At 39.1% G+C, this 17,584-nt stretch overlaps 1 protein-coding gene across 2 annotated transcripts in view; it reads left to right on the top strand.

Moving 5' to 3' along the window:
• LOC124051205 (poly [ADP-ribose] polymerase tankyrase-1-like) overlaps nt 1–17,584 on the top strand; it is a 74,888-nt gene that overhangs the window by 30,648 nt on the left and 26,656 nt on the right. For both annotated transcript variants that reach the window (XM_046374283.1, XM_046374284.1), the window contains 6 exons: nt 11,757–11,851; nt 12,667–12,733; nt 13,049–13,235; nt 16,489–16,610; nt 16,696–16,787; nt 17,039–17,117. In XM_046374283.1, coding sequence (XP_046230239.1) covers nt 11,757–11,851; nt 12,667–12,733; nt 13,049–13,235; nt 16,489–16,610; nt 16,696–16,787; nt 17,039–17,117 — 642 coding nt within the window. The remainder of the gene's footprint in view (nt 1–11,756; nt 11,852–12,666; nt 12,734–13,048; nt 13,236–16,488; nt 16,611–16,695; nt 16,788–17,038; nt 17,118–17,584) is intronic.

Genomic DNA, 17,584 nt, shown 5'->3' on the forward strand with positions numbered 1-17,584 from the left:
CACAAACACGGTAAGAAAACATCTCAGAAGTTTGTGCCAAATGGCCACGAGAGCATTTCAGATTGATTTTTTTCCCCCCAATTTTTTTTTTTTTTTTTTTTTATAGATATCATAGACACTTTGGATGAAGTTTATTTTCACCTTGGCCTCCTCCCATTTCATACACAACCCAATGCTTTTCTAACACTGCTTGTTCTCCGTCTCTGTGCAGTCCCACAGCTTTTATTTAAATCCAGTGTAAGTTTAGGGTGGGGTTCAAATACAGATACATATTTCATTGTATGAGTGAGTTAAGCACGTGATGTTAAAAATATGATGTAATTGGGTGTATTTTGTAGTATAGCGAGTCTAAACAGCAGCATAAAACAGTTTATCAAAGTAAGAGGCAATCTTTGAGACAACTGTTTTATATCTGTAAATGCCTTCCCACTTCCTGTATAAGTGACACACACTTAGATTGAAATATGATAGCTATTATATAAGTGATTCAAAGTAAGACAGATAATAGTGTGACACAAGAATGTTTTTCCTATTAAATTAATGCAAAAGTGCAAGATATGTTGGACAGCACTTTCAGTATCACTGAGAACACACACACTCACACACCCAGAGACAGATTGTTTGGAGGACACTAATGATAATCATGGACAAAACAGAACGTGGCAGAATCCTAATGATTGATGATAAAAATGCTTCCTTTAAAATTAGACAAGAGCCACTTCCTATCTCCTCCATCTTCTTTCATTTTAATTTGAAGTGGCACAGGCTCTCCATCTTCCCTCTCCAACCACACTCACAAACACACAGCTCAGGAGCATAAATGTTTATTGCAGATGCCTGTTGGGGAATGAAAAAGCTCTACTTGTACACAACACAGGCGCATGCGAAGAGAGGGAGGGAAAAACAGTATTTTACCTAAAGTATCTGGACACCCCTGTCTACTCTGGGCCAGCAGCTTGGACAAAGCCACTTCCTGTTTCAGCTTGATAATGACCCCAACCAGCACAAAGCAAAGGTCCTTTAAGAAATGGTTTTGCAGATTTGCTGTGGAGTTTTCAGTTAAGCGGAGGCTGTTACAGCAGCATGTTAAAGCCTGTGTTCCTGAAACAATCACATATGGTATTATGTTGGGTTGTCCACATACTTTTCAACATGAAGTGTACTTTTCCTTTTTCTGGCAAACTGTTTTGTTTCCCTCAGCAGCCCTAATTTTAGTAAGTGCTTTTTGTTCTTATTACACAGCTCTGTAATATAGGCAACAGTATAACTGCTGTGTGTGTGTGTGTGTATGTGTGTATGTGTGTTCACCCTCAGATTATTGAGGGCCCATCAGAGTGGGATATTATTAACACAGCTGAGTGGAGAGTGTTATCAAGCCGCCTGTATTGAAACATACCGCTTACTCCCACACACAGACACACACACATTTCCTCTGGAAAAAAAACCCTTTGCTTTCTGACTACCCACTGAATACAAAAACACAGACTCATTTTTTTCCCCCCTCTTTTTTAATGGTTCCATTCCTATATGCTCCAGCTAGACTGGCAGTCAACGGTTGTGCTAGAAAATTCAATTTTCTCTTCATTTTTAAGGGTATACATTTCATGTTTTGGATTCTGTTGAGCTGCTCTGTCTGCTGTGAATGTGTGTTTGTGGTGTGCGTGTGTTATTGAATACTCTGAGTTTTGGATCTATATCTTAACAGTGAGAATCATCGCATCCACTTGCGTCCTAGCTGGCAGAAACATCAAAGAAACAGACAGCTGAAGAGCAAGACTCAGATTCAGCTTCAGAGGGAGGGGGAGGGAGGGAAGAGAAGAGACTTTCATTGAAGCCTTGTTTAAATGTTGATTATGGGAGCTGATCCTGCTGAGAGTACCACATTGACTGACTGAAAGTGTGTTTTCATCTCTATCTGGTGGAAAAGAAACGAACCTTTTAGGAATATAGTGGATATTTAACTTCAAGAGATGTCTAAGAGGCAATAATTCAAGGCCGGTTTGCAACTTCAGTCACTAAAATTAGGTCTCGTTTTGTATTAGAAGCACTTCTTGTCGATCAATTAAAACTTAATCACTTAGTTAAACTTCCATTTCCACATCACTAGCTAAGTTTATTTTACTTCAGTTTTTTTTATTATTATTATTTGTCTAGCTTCCTCACCAACATTTCATTTTCTTAGCCACATTTTCGTGTCATGTGCAGCTGAGTCTGTGCATGTGCAGAGAGGTGATCCAGTTTTTTTGCGTTGGTGTGTTTGTGTCTCTCTCAAAGAGAAGATGCATTTTTCCCTTCATCTAGATCGTCAAAATGAGTGAAATATTTTGAAATCAGTGAAATACTCAGCTCATTCAGCTGCTGTTTTGTCAAGTCCCTCAGCAGCTCATCTGGTTGTAGCATTTTAGCATCTGGATGAGACGCACCAGGCTTTAAACTACCTCCACTGTAAACACATCTGTGTCGGTCTGATATGATCAGAGCAACTGCACAATGCAACGTAGTTTACCAGCCGAGAGAGGTGTTAAATGGTGGGTCTTACACACGGGTGAGCAACCTTTTTCAAACCTAACCAAGAAGTTTTGGTTTTGTTCTATTAGTCAAGAAAGCATTTCTGCAGTTTCACAGCAAAACAGTGCCACACTATTTTCATAAACAGAGGAAAGAGCTGGCAACTTGTATTAAAATGTAAGAAAAGAAAAACATAAAACGGCTCTGTACACCTCGTCCACCCTTATCTAAGTCTCCCGAGATTTTTAAGCCGAAAATCGTCAGCAGCCTGAAGTTGGTGCTTAAGCTCGAAAGTGGGAAAGCTTCCTTGTAGCAGATAAACACGAGGTATACAGAGATCACAAATTCTCACTGATGTCGTCTAGCCTCAGAGTGTACATGTGAGAGTGTGTGTGTGTGTGGATACGTGCAGCCACGGGGATGGCAGATCAAAATATGTATATTCATGTATCCATGTATATATAAATACTAATCGCCCTGCACTGACCTTTTCCAGTCTGCAGCAGAGCAGTGTTGCATTTTGTTGTAGTTGTGTCTTTAAGTCTGACAGATGACAGCAGCCTGCTTCATGATAATTACTAAAACAAGCTCAATAAAAGTGATTTTATGACAATCATTAAATTGGTGGTATTCAGTTGATTTGGGCATTCCAAGCAAAAACAGAAATTGGCACCTGTGTAAGTTTGTGTGTTTTTTTTTTCTGTAAAAGTGTGTCAATCTGCGGGAATATTTTGCCTTTTCATCCACAGCTCTAGAAATCATCAACAAACACTGCCATTTTAGCCAATCAATTTGTCTGCCCCTCGAGACCAGAAGGCACAGGGTGAGTCAGTGTCTCTGGCAGCATGAATGTTGCAGACGACACATGTTGCCTTAAGTACTCTGATTTTACATGACAGTACTGTTATAAGAGCAACTTGCTTTCTATGCTGACATGTAAGGTTGACTGTTTCCCATACAACTGAATTAGGTTCTTTTCGTTCCCAGTGCTGACATCTCTGTATTGAAAAATGTGCCAGCTTGCCTGGAAAGTCTCCTTCGGTATTAAGCCCTCATTAGCTGGTCTCCTCTGGGGATCCAGATGAGTTCGCAGATCGGAGTCGAGCCCACTGTGGCGCTTTTCTAGGCGGAACATGAACAAGGTCGTAGGAATGACTGTGAATTCTGCTTGACAGGAGATTTTTCACCGCAGAGTCAGTGAGTGTGTAAATGTAACCTGATGCCCTGTCTGAGAAAGAGAGATTAGACTTGTGCTCCTTTGTAACAGAGAATAGAAATATCCAGAGGCATTTGTTAACTGTTCAGGTGGCAGATGACAAATAGGGTTAGGAAAGGTTTTAATAAACTTTTGTCAGTGACAAATTGAGCCTCATGCTTTTGTTCGACTCCATGGCATTTTGTTGTCTTAGGATGATGTGCTGCTGCAGGTCGTGGGCGCACAGGTAGTTCAGGAAGAATCAGCTGTGACAGTTTTTGTTTCCTTAAGTAAAGGACTTCAAGTGTAATAAAATAAAAATAAAATTCTATCTTAGCATGAAATACTAAATTAAAACAAGATATATTGTCATTCAAGCTGAGTTTAAGATTAATTTCTTAAGTCCTCTCACGCCCGGAGATTTTGCTTAGTAAGTCAAGTTCAACCTCAGTACAGCGATACGTACGTGTTACTGTCGAAAATTTACACTTTACCTGATAAAATAACAAAATTTATGTTTATGTTGGTTATTTGCACACTCATTAGCATGTACATATCTGAAACAGTGGCAAAACTGCTGAAATGAATGCAATGATAATAAGTGCATGGAACTGTGTCAACTAAGCTGAGACCTTTTGCAGCTAAGATGCATTAAAACTTGACAGTGATGGATATCTATATATGATTGATATCTTCTGTAAAGGCTTGTTTACTTTGGTTCTTCCAAAAACTTCCTCTGTTTTAATCACCAACAGCATATACAACAACCCTTCCCTACCTTTAGAAATAAAACTGTTGCCTTTGGCAGAACATGTCAGAACTAGTCATTTTTAAATTTTAGCATGTATGCAAAGAAGTCACAATGAGATAAACAGAAAGCGCTACCAGAAATCCCAACCCACTGAGTAAGACAGTCTTAATATAAAATATAATGATCTGTGGCATTGAATTTGGAGGTCATTTTGTTACTGGTTTTGAGGACTTTTATTCTACATGTTAACATGCTCAGCTGATGCTTTTGAGATATGAGTTTTTTAACAGAAGAGCACTGGACAGACAATACCTAAAAATACATATAAAACCAGTATGTCCATCTCAAATCAACTGGAACTACGGTGACGGGGACACTTGGTGTTGCTTTTGAGGATTGTTTTTCCTGAAGTTACTTTCTGAGTTGCCGAGCTTTAAACTATCCATGCAGCCCTCGGCTCCTCTGGAAAGTCGGTGTTTATAGCCGAGAGGCAGAGCAGACTGACAGGCGATGGCTGAGATATCAGTGTATGTGTTTCTGTGTGTCTTACTGTGTGAGTGTGCATGGAGAGCATAAGATGAGAGGACTAGCTGTAGGTTATCTATTTTCCAAGCTGTTGACTGAGCTGAGCTGTCTGCACCATCTTGTCTGTGTGTGTGTGTGTGTGTGTGTGTCAGTTAGCGGCATAGCACACAGATTTGGTAATATGTTTATTGATTCAGTCATCTGACACTACTCATCTTGTTAGTGCATCCACCTGCTGATGTGTAGCCCTGACCTGCATATCAGTAAGTAGAGCACAAATTAAAGAGATATTGAGCTATTTACTTTTTTAACATGCAATTTTTACTTTTATATTCAGGCATCTGTTAACAGGCAGCTGCTCACAAATGTTTTTATTTATCAGTGAATTAGCCACTTTTAACCTCATCTCAAAAGTTTGTGCGACGAGGAAGACTTTTTTAAGTTAATCAGGCACAATGTCTGCATGAACCAGCAAGGTGGCACGTTGACAGATTTATTTAATCCTCCGTTGAATCAGTCCTGTTGTTTAAAGGAATCTTTTTAAGATAGAGAGGAGTGTTTTAAAACACCTGAAGAAAATGGATTGCTTTGGTTTGAAAAATGTCTTATTGCATCTTAATCTGTAGTTACTCTGCAGGTCTGAACTGAATACCACAGGAATAAAACCTGACTCACTTAGTAACATTAGTTCATTAACTGTAGCATAGTATATATATGTTTATATCCATCCATGTCATTGTCAGTAACATACAGCACAATATAGCTATTAGATAAATGTGTGAATCGATCATAACGTATCTCCACAACAGTGACATTTCGCAGCAGATGATATTTATTACCCTAGCAGAGCATTTTGTGAAAAGGACAACATGAAACAGACTGATTCATTTGCTGATGGATGCTCAAACCAATACTGCAGATCTTTGTGCCTCTATTTTTCACCTTCTCAGTGTGCAAAAGGTATGTGTATATATCCAATTTTAGTTAAGGTGCAGACAATTATTTCACCCATTTTTTCCTCATGGTTTGTTCCATTTTTATACTGTGGAAAATTAAATTGTAAGTCATTTAATTAAATAATTTTCTAGAATCAATTTCCTTCTACAAGTGCAGCAGTTTGTGGTATTAGGAGCAGTTGCAGTTGACCAAAATAAAACTGGAAAAATTTAATTATCTCACTCTACTGACAGAATGGTTTCTTCTTTTAGCAAAGTCTTTGTTAGAACAGTGTCGTGTGTGTGTGTTGCTGTAGTCAGATTGTTGAATTCATACATTTATGGGATAACCAGGAGACTGGTTGGTCCCGCAGGGCGAAGTTAAGGAATAGCATCAAGCTTTATGCACTCATGCAAACGACACCAAACAAAATGGTCCAGAAGTGGCCACTCGCCCAGATCATTTTTCATTGCTATGGCAACTGCTGACAGCTACCAGTCACTGTTGTCATGGGAACAGCTTGACAGGCTTGTAAAGAGAAGAGGAAGATGAAGATGGAGAGAGAGAGAGAGGAGGATGTAAGTGAGGTTAAAGAAAAATGGAAGCATATAACAAAGAGGGAACCAGCACAGCAGCAGATTACACTCCCCATGTCTTTTTAAATGGTGTTTTAAATCTAAATGTTTGCTTGGTTATTATTTTTTTTCTTTTCCATGCTGTTTTTGAATTGATAATGTTTGCTGTTAGATGGCCAAAAAAACAAAATCAAATGAATTTTGTAATGTGATGAGACTCCTTCCCTTGTACCTCTCAGACTCGCAGTATTTTTATTGTTTTTTGTTTGTTTGTTTTTTTTATATAATAAAAATAAGATAAATTCCACCAAGGGAAGTCAGAAAGAAAGATTAGTATTTCCCATCTCGGCTTGAACATGCCCTCCACATCTTGCCTCGCTTGCTGCTTCCTTCATTTTCCTCCCATATTTCCCCCCCTTCATCTCCTTCCCTTCCTCCACTGCTGACTTCCCCTCCACCTCACAAAAAGGCTTTTAGGTGATTAAAACACAACAGAGTGGTTTTTTTATTGCTATTGTTCACTTTCATTCTGCCGCTGTGAGTGCCGATTGAATCTGCTTGAAATATTGTCTGCTAGGTTTTTCACTTTAGGGCATTATATTTTATCAATTCTCAGAGGGTTTTATGGAAGGGAAAGCCAACCAAAAATGAATTACATCTAACTAATAACTGGGTTTAATGCAACACTCATTCACAAAAAGAAAAATATTAGCACTGTTAAAGAAAATAGCATAGATGCCCCATACCCAGGCCTGCAATTTAAAGGGATAGTTGAACATTTTGGGAAATACACCTGTCCTATCTCCTCTTTTGAGATAGATAAGGGGTTTGACACCATTTTATTTGTGTATGCTAAGTGTATGGCCAGCCCAGCGTTCAAAATGTATTGAGACTAAATGCTCTCATTCTCACTTCTCTCTGGATCTTAAATATGTGCTTCATTTGTCATTTAAATCAATTTTTTAAACAGATCAGATCAGATTCCCCTACACCATCAGAAATTATTGTGTAAATGCAGGAATATTTAAAGACCCTAATTTATGCTCACTGAACTGCTGATGCTAGGTTGGCAGTAATTAAATACCATATGAAGGGTCTCTGTATGGTTTTGAAAGTAGTATAAAAATGCAAAAAAAAAGGAAAGTTTAGGATACTGGAGGTAGGAGCCGTCAGATAGATAATAAATGGGGCACTTTTGATTATTTGCACTAATGGTTTGTGGCTACTGAGGCCAGAGGGTCATAATAATAAATTTAGCTGGAGCTGCTTTTTTGTTACTTAAATCTAAATAAGCTTCTGTGTGGAGAATTCAATACAAGACCTACTGAGGCAGTGATTGTGTTTTGTGTGCCAATGAGCTCATGCATGCACACACGCAGTAACGCGCGCACACACACATGCACATATTTAAAAATGCATGTACCTGCTCCTCTCAAGGGGTTGACAGATTGAGAAGGTGGAGCTTAAACTACCCCAGTCTGACCCTCACAGCAACATTATGGTGATGCAAGTGTGTGTTTGTGTTTGTGTGACTCAAACTGATGACTCATTGGCAGCTAAAACTTTAAAATGTACTGCAAACCTGATTAATGCTTTACACATTTGTAAGTTTTTTTTCTGTTAATGTATATCCACAACAGTTTGCTGTGTTCACAGGCACAAGCAAACAGAATGACACAGCATTTCAGATGAGGATGATGACTAACTGCGTAACGTGTCCTACTCCTTCCAAACGCTGCTGTCGCATCCTGTAAATATGAGTGTACCATCTGTCCACCCAGCTTTCCCTCTCTGCCTTACTGCTGCTGCCACGTCTCAGCTGAACTGAGTGAGCAGCAGAGATCACCAAAGATGATCTATTTTTCAAGATTTCCTCAAGTGGGAGATGGGCTTAGAGTGAAATGACCCCTGGAGCTACTTTTTCACTTTTGTCAGATTTAGAGAAAACCCTTAGTTGGGACCAATAATGCAGTAATTCAAACTTACTACTTCTTTGACAGATGTTCCAGTACCGTGTCTATGTAACCTTAGGAAACCATACTGAATAATTTCCAAAAGGACAGCCAGAAGTGAGAATTGAAGCATTTTCTTAATTTGGTTTGTGAAAAACTCTGAATGTTAAAGATGTTCCCTTTATAAAAATAGTGCTTTGTAAACATTTTCTATAGTTTTGATGTTACCAAGGTTTTGCATCATGGCTTATGAAATAATGTTGTAGTGTAGAGAATTTGCAGAATAGAGAATGATTCACGTTGCGGCTTTATAATAAGAAAATACCCAGGACAGCAACGCCAATGTGGTCGACAGCCAGTGGTCATGGTCAAACCTGTAGTCTGTTAACTGTATTGTGGCATTTCTGAATGCTGCCATCATTGTGTGATTTCAGTGTCGTATTTATTGTTTCTCTTTTGTGTTGCTCCAACATTGGTAGCAGTTGACATCGCAAAAAATGCTGGTAAGTTTTCTTTTTGTGTGTGTGTGTGTGTGTGTGTGTGTTCTGCTCAGCTCAGATTGATTCACTGTTTTTGAGATTTTAATTAGCTTATAGGTGGAGGTTATGCTGATGTTTTAGTCATGAGATCTGGATGAAGTGTGCCACTGTGCAGCTGTTGAACGACCAACATCTGAATCCTGGTCTCCTCTAAGCACTTGCCCTTTACCTCCCCACCGACTGTCCCACTGGCATGACATGTCAGCGCTTTCAGGGCTCGGTGCGTTTGTCAGCAGAATCACTTGCACTGCGATGACATGACTGTACGCATGATGCTGAGGAATCTTTGCACTTGCACATCAGATCCCAGGGGTTGATGGCACTGGAGCCAGTTTCGGGTTTTTACCTCATTGCACATCAGTGTAGCTGGTTCAGCTCACATGCTGATATTGAGTATAATCTATAAAGCCATGGAGGGCAGTTGCAGCTTTTAGGGTTCTAGGAACAAAACAAGAATCCCTTCTCACTTACCTATTTTCAAAAAGTTGTAAATTAAAAAAAAAGTCAATCAGTCAGGCGCCAATTGTCTGCCATCACCATGTGGGATCTCGTCACTACCTCACTGAAAGCAAGTGGAATGTGAATATATTTACCATATGCATCCCTGATTGTGTATAAGCGACAAGTTGAAGCCCTTTTCACATATAAACCTGTTGTATTGTCTTGCAAACTCTCACTAAAAATATCACATAATGAACTTCTGTCCTTGCTTATCATGCCTTAATCTCACAATTGTGTCGTCAGGCTTGTTGGCATTATGAAGTTGATCAGGTATTATCCACAATGTGACCGATCCACATTGTGTACAGTTTCCTGCTCAATCTGCTGGCTCAGCTTTTAGTGCCACAGCTATCCCTTGCCACGTTACCTTACATTTAATTGATTAACTTGTGTTTTGTGCAGAGACTATGAAATTTGAGATGCGAGAGTCGTAGTTTCAGAGTCTTATATGTATGTGGTTTTAGTAGATTATTATTATTATTGTATTTCTTAGTTACCAGAGATGTGTCCCCACTAAAATTGCCTACCTAGCTAGCTATCTTGCAATGGAGGTTATTTTTATTCTATTTGCAAGGGCTTTGAGATATCCATCTCAGAGATTTCTGCTTCCATTTCAATACAATAGAACCCAATTGAATTTGTTTGTAACAGTACAACTGCTGAAATATTAACCATCAGTCATAAAACATTGCAGAGCGCATGTTGTAATTAAAAGAGCATCAGTCAAACCTCAAGCAGTGGAAATACAGCATTTCCCTCGATGTTTTCATCTCTTGTCTATTGGAAGACTGGAAGCTTCAGTAATGTTAGTAAAGTAATTCACTGGCTTCATGTGCACTATATACACAAAAGTATCCAGACAATCCTCTTTTTGGGGTGCTTTTCACAGGTTGGGTTTGGCCCCTTACTTCCACTGAACGGAAATTGTATTGCATCAGCATACCAAGACAATTTGGACAATGCTATGCTTCCAACTTTGTGGCAGCAGTTTGGGGAAGACCCTTTTCTATTTTAGCATGACTGTGTCCCAGTGCACAAAGCAAAGTCCATAAAGACATAGTTGGATGAGTATGGTGTGGAAGAACTTGATTGGCCCAGACAGAGCCCTGACCACCACCCCATCAGTCCTGACTTCAGCACCTTTTGAATAAACTGGAATGGAGATTGTGAGTCAGGCCTTTTTACCCAACACCAGTGCCTGACCTCACTATTGCTCTATTGCATGAATGGACAAAAGTTCCCACGGAAACACTCCAAAATCTTGTGGAAAAGCCTTCCAAGGAAAGTGGAAAGCTTTAAAGCTGTCTATGTATTTAGAGTGTTGGTGTAATGGTCAGATATCCCAATATTTTTTTCTAAGTGTGAAACATGCACAACATAAACAATATTTTTTCCCCTTTCACCAAGGATTTTTAACTGGAATTTTAGAAAGTTTTGAAGGCAAGTAAGTGGTAGGTCAGATTTTGTGGAACATGGGCTGATTCTCGAAATGACTTGGAGAGAAAAGTTTTGTAGGCTATATGGTATGTATGAAATGGACTGTTATACTGTACTTTATGTCAGTTTATGCACCTGTCCAAAATTGCAGTCACGTTTCTACTTCGCTCAGCGTGTACTATCTGACAACTTCTGCCTGCTGCATGTGGTAGCTTTAATCTTGGTCCTATTCACACTGTGATCTCTAATACATCCAGTGGGCTTTTGTACCATGACTTAGAGGCAGGTTTCCCATTACTTTTTTCCTGTAACAAGTTCCATTTGACTGAATAATGAGAACATTCTCACTGCCAGAACATTTCTCCACCAGTCTGGGTGTCACTTCGGCTTTGAAGAAGAATGGCCTTGGGAGCAGAGGGAGAGAGAGGAAACTTTGCAGGAACAGCTGAAGCCATCTCATCTCAGTCCCATCTTAAAGCATTCAGAACTGCAGCTTTTCATCAGTTTAATGGAGGAAATAAAGTCAGCCGTTATCACTGTAGACTGATTCAGTGGTGGAAAAGCCCATTTCTCTGAAAAGTCTTTCCTTAAGAAATTCTCATGCATCTGGCTGCTTGCTGAAGACCAGAATGTGTCTTTCCTTATTGCACTCTCTGTGCAGGGGACTGATTTAATGGAATTATGATGATAGGATGTCACGCTGTAGAACGAACACATGGGCTAACGTTTACTGTATACTTGTCTCTCTTTTTTACTCCCACTGTATGTCTCCTCCCCACCACCTCTTTTCCTGTTGTCCCTCTTTGTCCTTTTCTGTGTCTCTTCTGGTCTCTCCAGTCCACCCCACTCCACCTGGCTGCAGGATACAACAGGGTGAGGATAGTTCAGTTGTTACTACAGCATGGAGCAGATGTTCACGCCAAGGACAAAGGGTACGTACAAATTAATGAAAATAAAAAGAGTTTATGAAAAGGACTGGGAATGGAGAGAGCAGAGTTTTATGTGCCAAAATTTTGTGTTTTTCATCACTGAGCCAGCATCAAAAATCCTTGCTACACCTGATTGGACAAACACATCATTTGCTTGACTTTTATTGACTCTTTTTTAATTTTCAAAAACATGGCAGCAGTTCTGATAACATTGTCAAATTTGTCCTGCAGTATCCCTCAGAATTGATTTCTGAATAAATATTAGGTAAAACAGGCCATGATTTTTCCAACACATCATTAATCTTAATTATAGGTTTGGGAGTTTGAAGAGTTGGCAAGTTTAGTTGATATTTAAGAGTGATTCTAGCTGTTGGCTTCAATTGATGTTATTGAAAACTAAAATTGAGCTCATAAAGTAAAAATAAATTTGAATTTCATCTTTTAGAATCCATTTGTTGAAAATACTGAATTTTTAACCAGACTTGCTTGATTGGTTTGTATATTAGTCCAGCACTTTGGTCTAGCATGAAATTTCCCAACAACTATTAGATACAAATTTTATAAAGGCATTGATGGTCCATTGATGGTGATGTTAGCATTGTCATAGTGAGTATGTGTTGCTAGTAGCATTTAGCTGTGCCTCAGCACAGTCTCACAGAGCTGTTGGCGTTGGTTGTAGTCTTGTTACAAATTTTGGATTGAACTGAAGAGTAAATATGTAATTGGGCAATAAAAGATTAATGTGATAATGTCTGTCTTTCAATAGATATTATTTGTGTTTATTTGTTTGAATTCTGCTTTGTGTTGTGTCATCCCAGTGGTCTGGTGCCCCTACATAATGCCTGTTCCTATGGACACTATGAAGTTACTGAGCTGCTGCTAAAGGTACACACAACACACACATGCTTGCACATGCAGAGTCAGTATTTATTGAATAAAAATTTCCAAAAGTTCCACTGCTTTGTTGATTTTCCTAACAAGACAGACATAATTGGCACACAGACAACTCTACACCAGTCTTGAACAGTGTTTGTTTGACTGACTGCTTAATTCCGTTTAGAACTGCCCAGAATGATTTCAAGGAAGAAGGTTCTCAATGGTGCAAGCTTTGCTCTTTTCTCTCTTTGTTGTCGTTACTTTGTGCTTTGCCATTTCCTCATCTGCCATTCCTGTGATATTCTTTTCTTTTTTTCCTTCTAGCATGGAGCGTGTGTGAACGCCATGGATCTGTGGCAGTTCACCCCACTCCATGAAGCAGCGTCTAAAAACAGAGTGGAGGTCTGCTCTCTGCTGCTGAGCCACGGGGCTGACCCGACCCTGCTCAACTGCCACAGCAAGAGCTCTGTGGACATGGCACCCACTCCTGAGCTGAAGGAGAGACTTACATGTGAGTGTGATGCTTCATTTACATAAACTGCAGCTGCAGTGTACAGCACTGCTAAATGTGCCATGGTGGTGAATTAATGAATAGGTTGTTTCATGAAGGGCGTCTTTACAAGTCATGTCCGGAGTTGCCGATTTGAACTTATTTGAGCACTGATGCCGCTTAAAAGTTGAATCTCAATCTTTTCATAAGACAACAGCATTACATGCTTGGACTCAACCTGTGCTCATATTGATATTTTGAATTTAAAAAATAAAACTGAAATTAGGTTTGCTTTCATCCAATGCTTATCTTGTCATTGGACTGCATGTTCAGAAACAAGAGAGACAAGACAAGCCTACTTATGAGAGAAAATCAATTTGTACCAATTTTTATGATCAGTTAATTGTTACTAACAAAGCAAGATGTTTGAATAAGAAAATTTGAACTTTGGAGAACACTTTAACTATATTTCTGCATCCCTTAGACTAAACGAATCAAGAAATAAAACACCACATTGATCAACAGTAAAGATCACAATCAGTTGTAGGTTGCTGGTTTGTGTTTTTGCCTGTGGCTGACCAAATTAATTGAAAGCCGTCAGTCTGGTGGTTGTCACAAAGTCACTTTAATTGTGTTGCTTTAATAATTCCCAAAATGTACAACTCTGATTCAAAAAAGGTTGTGATGCTTTGTAAAAAATAAAAACATTCGGCTGTCATTTCCAAATGAACAGTGTTTACAGTTTTGTTCCTAAGGCCAGGGAACAAGTGGTATTCAGCACACACACTGCAATATTTTATTGGGCCTACACACACATAATAAATAATTTACATAATTTATTTTTTAATCCACCATTTTGATTTTTGATTTGATCTGCCATTTATTTTCTATTTCTGGAGCATGATGTTTTATTTGATGCCTGGTTCACTTCTGCAGTAAAGATGTCTAGAGATGCTTTCCATTTGTTTTTGCTCATCAGGTGTTCATTTCTGCTCTGGCAGAAAAAAATACACAAGCTGCCACAAGCTCCTCTAGGCCAACACCTACAGGGTGACTAACTCTAAAAGCTCTATACAATGGCTTGTTGAAATTTTGCCTTTGCACAAAAACACACAGTCAGGGAACCCAAATCCATTATTTTCCTATTCACTATGAGTGACATTTATAGCTCCTGCCTTTGAATTTCTTTCATACGGTAACACATTCATAGACATGGTGTACCTTCACCTCAGGATGTGAGGATCAAGAAATTTTTCATAAACCTTTCACTCCACATATCCTTGAACAACTGGTCTTGCTTTGCAACTTGCTTTTGTGTTTGTGGGAGTTTGTGACTTGTATTTGTGCAGCCATAAAAACTGTACAACCCGATGCATGTGTTTTCTTAATTGAACAATCTGCAGATATCCGATATTCAATTCATTAAACAGAAACAACGACACAGTACAAATAAATCCATGCACCATTTCATTTGCGTCAGCCGCCACATCAGAGTCAAAGCAGACAAGCTAAGTCTTTGTCTCTGCCAGAAAGCTCCCTGCAACTCTTTGAAAGTTAATTAGTGACTCAGCTCTCTCGCTACGGGACTTTATCTTTGCAGTGAGGCAGATCAAAACAGAAATCAAATGCTACATGAATCATAAGCCATTTTAAATTTGTTTACAACTGCAGGACAATTGCTCCTATTAGCTATGTGCTCTTTGATGACTGTGTGTCTTTGAAAACGTGTCTCACCGGAACATCTGCAGCAATATGACTCGCTACAGGATCAGAACCTTTAAAGTGATGTCTTCATGCTCACACTGTTCCCACAGTATTCTCCATGTGTGTTTTAGTCTGTATGTATTTACTTTATTTACTTTATCATGAAGATAAGACCTCCAGCTGATGAAAGGACAATAAGTGGAATTGAATTGGACAGCAGCCTTTAGGTTTTGTGTCTCTAAAGTGTATTTGGTGTTTAGGTGACATTGTTCAGATGAAATTCTGTGCCTGCCTTTTTCTTTTCTTGGATGGAATTGTTATCTGTCCAGTACAGACTACTTAAATCTGTCTTATTAAACCTTTGATACTCTGACATAAAGAGGGACATTTTTGGAAATACGCTAGGCTAGCTGTTTGCCCCCGTATTTCCAGTCTCTGTGCCAAGTCTCCTGACTGTAGCCTTATATTTACTCAACAGGTAGGAGAGAGTGGCATCAATCTTCTATTCTCAGCTCAAGAGTGAATAAGGGCATTTCCCAAAATGTTAAATTATCCGTTTAACAGGTCAGTGTGGGACATGTATGACATCAGTGAGTTTATAGGCAGCTGATGAAATCAAGAAAATAAAATCATGGGCATCATGGAGATTTGATGGGTTGTTCTTCAGCAGTCTCTTGACAGATCTCAGCTACCGGAATGTCTTTTAATGCAACAGCAGCAACTTATTAATCGGATTAAATGTACAACACAATAATTTAATAGTTTCAGTCTAACACCAAATAATTGCAAATACTTGGCAGAAATTTTGAATATAAACAATTTGTAGAACATTCATCTAAGATGTGGAAAACAATCCAGTTAGTGTTATATTTGGAAAGCTTAAGCATGCATACATTCTGAATTGAATGTAGACACCAACATTAAACCTAAACTCTCCATGCATGTGAAACTAACTCTATTGGATACTTTCTGCTCTTCAGGCCTGTGAAAATCTTTTAAATGAAACAACCAGAGAAAAAAATGTCACTTTTGCTACCTTGCTAGCTTGGAGAGGCAGCTTCTGTTGTTGATTTTCTCTCTCGTGATCACGTTCCTTTGAAGATGTGACTTCTTTGTGGCACTTAAACCATTTGTCTAAATGTCTGATTATAATTGCATGAATGCTGCTGCTCTGCCATTAGATGGACTCGAAAAAAACTCCATTTATGTAGTCTGAAAATGCTTGGAATACATTGTTGTTTGTAATTTTCAGTCCTTGGGGGGGTATAATCACTTGTTTCCGCTCCAACTCCAGCACTCTGAGTGTTGTGTTATTAGCCATTAGCTCACTTGTAAAAACTTTTGTAGTAGTCTGTCTGAAATATCGGTGTGTTGCTGGCTCAGTGCAAGTAAAAGAATGTATCGTTATGTTTCTTTTTTATTCAGTTAGATCATCAGATGCTCCTCTCACAACTTATGGGTTTCTCGTAAACCTGTCAGGATAAACTCCAGATGTACTTTAAGCTGAAGCCGATGCTGTTTTCTCTCTTCCTGACATGTTGATATTTTGTGTGTTTGTGTATATGCTCAGATGAGTTTAAGGGACACTCGCTGCTTCAAGCCGCTCGGGAAGCTGACATGGCTAAAGCTAAGAAGACCCTGGCGCTGGAGATCATCAACTTCAAACACCCTCACACGCACGAGACTGCGCTGGTGAGATAAACACGCACGCTTTACAACACACACTCCTGCACTGTTGCACAGATGCTAAGGTGATGTTTCTGTCTGTGTGTGTCAGCACTGTGCAGTAGCATCACCTCACCCAAAAAGGAAACAGGTGACAGAGCTGCTACTGAGGAAAGGCGCCAATGTAAATGAGAAGAATAAAGAGTGAGTAGTGCTGTTGTGTGCTCGTAAACACAAAGTAAGATCATTGTTGTATACTGTCAACAAACTGACTGAAGGCTTAACTAGTGCAGATGCTAGTGTATGTGTAATGGTTCATCATAGCAGTTGGTTTTGTCTGTAGCTGTTTTTCTTTTTATTTCTTTTTCGTTTCTGTGTAAAAGTTTAACAAAGTTGGACACAAACCAGCCAATTGTGAATACACTCATCTCTTCCTTTTCCCTCCATTTTCGTAGTTTCATGACTCCTCTCCATGTGGCAGCAGAGCGTGCTCATAATGACACTATGGAGGTGCTACAGAAACATGGGGCCAAGGTAATCCACAGTATTTTCTCTTTTCCTAAAACTTACTGTTCATCTGCACCCAGTTATCTGTTTAGCTATCATTTCACATTAAATATATGCAAATATCCTCCTTATAGTCATATAAAGATCTCTTATGTTAGCTTATCCACACATGCATATAGATCAGTAACACAGTCAGTATCTCTTTCTAATCCTCATGTACACAGTCCATAAAAATATTTGCTTTGAATTACTTTGCATTGAATCAAAGTAGAATTAATGGTTCCATATGGAAGGAGCACTGACGTTTACACAGCAACAGAGAATAGACCAGAATGCAATGCAGCAACACGGTCCGGGGCGTTCAGTCAAAGCGGTGACTCATCTGATTTTCATGACTGGAAAAAGACGCAGCCTCTTGCTCTTGCTGTTGATCCTGATGCATGCAAGTGTGAATATTATGCAGATACCAAGCATCTAAATTTGAATGAGAGCAC

This window comes from Scatophagus argus, chromosome 20, assembly GCF_020382885.2.
Source record: "Scatophagus argus isolate fScaArg1 chromosome 20, fScaArg1.pri, whole genome shotgun sequence".
In the NCBI taxonomy this organism is placed as follows: domain Eukaryota; kingdom Metazoa; phylum Chordata; class Actinopteri; family Scatophagidae; genus Scatophagus; species Scatophagus argus.